Genomic DNA, 5,661 nt, shown 5'->3' on the forward strand with positions numbered 1-5,661 from the left:
GGGCAGAGGGGGACTTATGTGTCCCAGATCACAGTTCTATAAGCAGTCTCCGTCAGTTCACTCTCAGTTCCCCGTCACCTTTGCGGACAGCGCCAGCGACTGAATGGCCGCTGGAGACCACCTGGAAACTCGGCAGGAATATCGCTCTTTCTCACTTTTCTGCTCTTTCGGAGGTGGGGCTTGAGTCTGCGGCTGCGACAGACTCCGCAGATTCGGGAGAAAAAGTGGCTGCGCGCGCTACTCTCCTCGCAGGGCGCGACCAGCTCTGCTGCAGAGGCAGCGGCTATGACTCAGGCGGATGCCCGGGCAACAAGTCCCCACGGTCGCAGGCTTTGAGGTCCCCGAATTGCAGCTGCCCACCCCCTGCTAGTCAGCGCTGAAGCCGTCTGCACCGGGAGGGCATCCGGAGCCGGGGTCCGCCCTTGCCTATTCCCAGAGCTGCTTCCCTGGGCCGCCCGCTGAGCCCGCCGCCCGCCCTACCCATGGTGACTCTGGACCAATCCGCGGGAGGACTCTGCTGTGTCCCTTCCAGCGCCCGCAGAACTTTCAGCGATTTCCGTGGGTAGAGCCTCTCTTATGGAGTTCCCCTCCCCCGATCTAGTCCTGGCTGTCTCCTGTGGCAAGAAGCTGCCTCCAAACTCTCCCCGGTGGGCTCGGGCGGCCTCTGATCTGGGGAGCGCGCGCTCGGGCCGGTCCCTCTCCTCCGATGCCGACCCAGCGCCGCGCTCCGCTGCGTTCAAAATGGACCCCGCACCTGTCTCGGCTCCCCACCGCTTGTCGGTCTGTGCTACCACTTCGCACTGACTTCTGACACTTCCCTGCCTGCGTGGGAGTGGGGTTTGGTAGAGGAAGAGTCGTCTTCCTGTGAATCAGATCTCACTGCCCAGGCCAGCCCGCCACGGGGCGCGGCCTTCCCACGCTGGACTTCCCCTTTGTCCCAACTCTCCAGTAATTTGCGAGCGCTTATGCAGCTAACCTTATTCTATCCGCGGGACTGCTTGTCCCTCACTGCTTCTCTGTAGGTTCACGAAGCTAATCCTGCAGGGGAGCGCCTCACTCGCGTGTGGGTGTCCGTGTTCTTCACCTCCCACTCTGGGAGCAGAGAGCCAGGAGGTCACCCCTAATCCGCCATCTTCCCGACCCCCTAAATCAGAAAAGGAACTTTTAACCCAGATAATATCTACTGTTTAGAAATTATAACTTAAAATGGCTTTTTAAAGTGTTTTGTTTGAAAAGTAGGCAGTACAGATTGTATTATATATGCAAATAAAAATTGTGAATTTGTATGCTGCCATCTTTGCTATCAGAAATTCCAGGCATAAGTTGAATGTTCTTTTGCATTAATGTTTACTTTTTAATTATTATTTTGCTTTTGGTTGTTACTCATAATTCCTATTTAAGATACGAAGCAGGAATTTCTGTTGATTATGTGCCATGAGTTTGTTAGTATATATTTTAAATCTATATTTAACAAGAGCAAGCAGTGATAAACTAGTTTGGTTCGTTAAAGTGGCTTGAATTGGGAGCTATACACATTATTAGGTGATTTTTAGTCTTCTGTACTTGGGAGAAATCAATTACAAAGGTAATCTTTTAGGGTATGGTAAAGATGATTAAAATGATCCCAGGAAAAAGTATCCATTCCGCTTTGGTCTTAGTTTTATAAGATATGAATCATAGATGGTAAATAGCCATGGTTCCAGAGAAAAACAAGAAATAGAAAGTGGTGATGGAACGAGTCAAGACTCCAGTTGATGTCAATCCCGGCAAAATCCTTGCTCTTCCTTAATCTGCTGAAATCAATTAATCCATCTCAATCAATCTCTCTCTCTCTCTCTCTCTCTCTCTCTCTCTCCCTCTCCCTGACTCTCCCCATTTTCATGTTATTTCAGGGTGGATTTGTCATTTATAATGAAAATAATTCTGAACAGGATCTAAGGATAATCCCCAGCATCCTTAACAGCTTCCCAGGTATATGTCTCAACCATGCCAGACTGCTTATCTCTAAGTCCAGGATCTTAAATGACATTTAGTCTTCCTTTTGTTCTATTGTGATCCAGCCTAAAGGAAGAGGAAGAAATATTTTTAAAATTTTGATAATGGTAACTTTACAGGGAAATTGGTTGTATAGGAAGAATTAGTATTATAATCAAGGAGCAAGCAAAGAAATATAAGTTCAGATACCATTTATCAGTTCTCTAGTTTGTCATAATAGTTGTAATTTATGAACTTCCTCCTCCAATATTCACTCCAGATATTCTTGTCTCTAGAAAGCATCTTAGTTTGCTGAGGGTCTTTGCTTTTAGAGGATAACTCAAATCTTAATTTCTGAAAACTCTAAGCCCTTAGTGATTCTCCTAGTTATAAAGTTATATGGAAATTTCATTAAGTTTTATGACTGCTTATAGTAGTACATGAGTTAACCCAGGAGTTCCCTTACATCTTCTGATATTCCTTTTGGCATTCACTATTTTTCAGCAAACCATTTCAATAGACCTTGATAACCAGCATAAATCACCCCAGCCAATACTATGATTTCCCATTTTACCAGTTTCTCTATAGGTATGAAGAATCTGAACTGCCTAGGTGGCTGGCTCAGCTTCTGATTCAGGAGGGCTAGTGTTATGCCTTTTCGCAGGTTGCCTCACATTCCAGATAAACTACACAACACAATGTATTACTCAAACTTCGGTCACTTGGAGGATTTCCTTTTGTCATTGTCCTTCAGGTTCATCTCCAAGGATAGCTATCAATATAATAATCTACTTCTAGCTGGTGTCAGAATATAATAAAGAACAATTCATAGACTTTTTTAAATGTTAAAATGGTGCACCTAATTTTATGGTTTGTTGAACTGTTAATAGATGGCCTCCAATTCTTGACTAGTGCCTCAGGCCAGATGGTTTTTTGAGTCCCGTGACCAGGTAGTCAGATAGTCAGTCTCCATCAGAGTTTGGTAGCAATCCAGGAGTTCTTTCTTAGCAGCTGTTATTTGCTGAAGGAGGTATGGCACTGTTCCAAAACCCTAGAGACTGCCACTTCTTTTTTATTGGGACCTGCTAAAGGCTTGTTTCTATGCCTCAGTTAGCTAAAAGCACTTCAGGCTCCATTGACTCTGCCATGTCATAAGCTGCAAGAGGTGAAGTAACTTGCACAGCAATCTACTGGAGAACCTTTTGTTGTCTCATGCCCTATTCAACACTTGCAATTTTTCAGGTCCCCTATATATATGAAACATGTAGTATAGATTTAAAAACAATAATGGCATAAAAAACCATGTATCCATCATCCAGGTTAAAAATTAAACGTATAAACATTCGAGTGCAAATGTCTTTTTTATAGAGTGTCTTTTGTTCTTTTGGGTAGATGCCCAGTAATGGGATTGCTGGTCAAATGGTAATTCTACTTGTATCTCTTTAAGGTATCTCCATATCGCTTTCCACAGAGGTTGCACTAGTTTGCAGTCCCACCAGCAGTGTATGAATGTTCCTATCTCTCCACATCCACGCCAACATTTATTGTTTTGGGACTTTTTGATAAAGGCCATTCTCACTGGAGATAAGTGATATCTCATTGTGGTTTTGATTGTTTTTCCCTGATGATTGGAGATGTTGAGCATTTTTTCATATGTTTGTTGGCCATTATTCTGTCTTCTTTTGAAAAGTTTCTGTTCATGTCCTTTGCCCACTTTTTGATAGGGTTGTTTGATTTTTTCTTGCTCATTTTCCTGAGTTCTATACGGATTCTAGTTATCAGCCCTTTATCGGATGTGTAGCATGCAAAAATTTTCTCCCAGTCTGTAGGTTGTTTGTTTGCTCTTGTGACAGTTTCTTTGGCTGTGCAGAAGCTTTTTAATTTGATCAGGTCCCATTTATTTATTTTTGTTGTTGCTGTGATTGCCTTTGCCGTCTTCATAAAGTCTTTGTCTACCAATGTCTATAAGAGTTTTTCCAACATTTTCTTCTAGAATTCTTATAGTTTCACACCTTAGGTTTAAATCTGTTATCCACCGTGAGTTGATTTTTTTGAGAGTTGATTTTGTGATTTTTGTGAAAGGTACAGATCCTGTTTCAGTCTTCGACGTGTGGCTATCCAGTTTTCCCAGCACCATTTGTTGAATAAGGATTCTTTTCCCCAGTGTATGTTTTGGTTTGTTTTGTCAAAGATTAATGGCTATATGAGGATAATTTTATATCTGGGTTCTCAGTTCTGTTCCACTGGTCAATGTCCCTGTTCTTGTGCCAGTACCAAGGTGTTTTCATTACTACAGCCTTGTATTATAGTTTGCAGTCTGGTAGATTGATGCCTCCCATCTTGTTTTTATAGCGGCACAATTCATAATTGCAAAGATATGGAAACAACCTAAGCTGTTGCCCATCAATACATGAGTGGATTAATAAAATGTGGTATATGTATACCATGGAGTACTATTCAGCTGTAAGAAACAATGGTGATATAACACCTCTCGTATTCTCCTGGATAGAGTTGGAACCCATTCTACTAAGTGAAGTATCCCAAGAATGGAAAAATAAGCACCACATGTACTCACCAGCAAATTGGTTTCACTGATCAACACCTAAGTGCACACATAGGAATAACATTTATTGGGCGTCGGGCATGTGGGAGGGGGGAGGAGGGGATAGGTATATACAAACATAACGAGTACGATGTGCACCATCTGGGGCATGGACACGCTTGAAGCTCTGACTGGGGCGGGGGGGGCGGCAAGGGAAATGTAACCTAAACATTTGTAGCCTCATAATATGCTGAAATAAAAAAAAAAAATTGAACATATACCAGTAGGCAGTATATCTCTTCCTGATTGCAACACCATCCGTGCTTCTGAGAAATAACCATGTTCTTAATTTTGTATTAATTCTCTATATGTATTTGCTATTTGTATTTGTGTCAAACAATATATTATTTAGTTTTGTCATTTTATATAAATGAAGTTTATATAAATGAAATCACGGTGTATATGTTATATAATTTGCTTTTTTCTAGTGAACATCATGTTTTAGAGTTTTATTCTTGTTTATGGATGTTGATAGAGTACATTCATTTTCTGTGCTTTATAGCTTTCCATTATTTCTACATACTGGTATTTTTCTGTCTATTTTGGTTTTGAACAATTAGATCATTCTCAGTCAGAGCTTCAAGCGTGTCCATCCCCCAGACGGTGTGCACCACACCCATTAGGTGTGTATATACTCATCCCCTCCTTCCCCCTCCCATCTGCCCGACACCTGATGAATGTTACTACTATATATGCACTTAAATGTTGATCAGTTAAGACCAATTTGATGGTGAGTACACGTGGTGCTTATTTTTCCATTCTTGGGATACTTCACTTAGTATAATGGGTTCCCGCTCTATCCAGGAGAATACAAGAGATGCTATATAACCATTGTTTTTTGTGGCTGAGTAGAACTCCATGGTATACATATACCACATTTTATTAATCCACTCGTGTATTGATGGGCACTTGGGTTGTTTCCACATTTTTGCAATTTTAAATTGTGCTGCTATAAACATTCTAGTGCAGATGTCTTTTTTATAGAATGTCTTTTGTTCTTTTGGGTAGATGCCCAGTAATGGGATTGCTGGATCAAATGGTAGTTCTACTTGTATCTCTTTGAGGTATCTCCATATTGCTTTCCA

General features: G+C 41.8%; 1 protein-coding gene across 1 annotated transcript in view; it reads left to right on the forward strand.

Annotated features, from left to right (window-relative positions):
* Positions 1–5,661, forward strand: part of TRIQK (triple QxxK/R motif containing) — a 49,545-nt gene that overhangs the window by 27,267 nt on the left and 16,617 nt on the right. Inside the window, exon 2 of the mRNA XM_012643538.1 lies at positions 602–780. Within this exon, the coding sequence (XP_012498992.1) occupies positions 602–780 (179 nt within the window). The remainder of the gene's footprint in view (positions 1–601; positions 781–5,661) is intronic.

The sequence above is a fragment of the Propithecus coquereli genome, unplaced genomic scaffold (genome assembly GCF_000956105.1).
Source record: "Propithecus coquereli isolate 6110/MARCELLA unplaced genomic scaffold, Pcoq_1.0 Scaffold2, whole genome shotgun sequence".
NCBI lineage: Eukaryota > Metazoa > Chordata > Mammalia > Primates > Indriidae > Propithecus > Propithecus coquereli.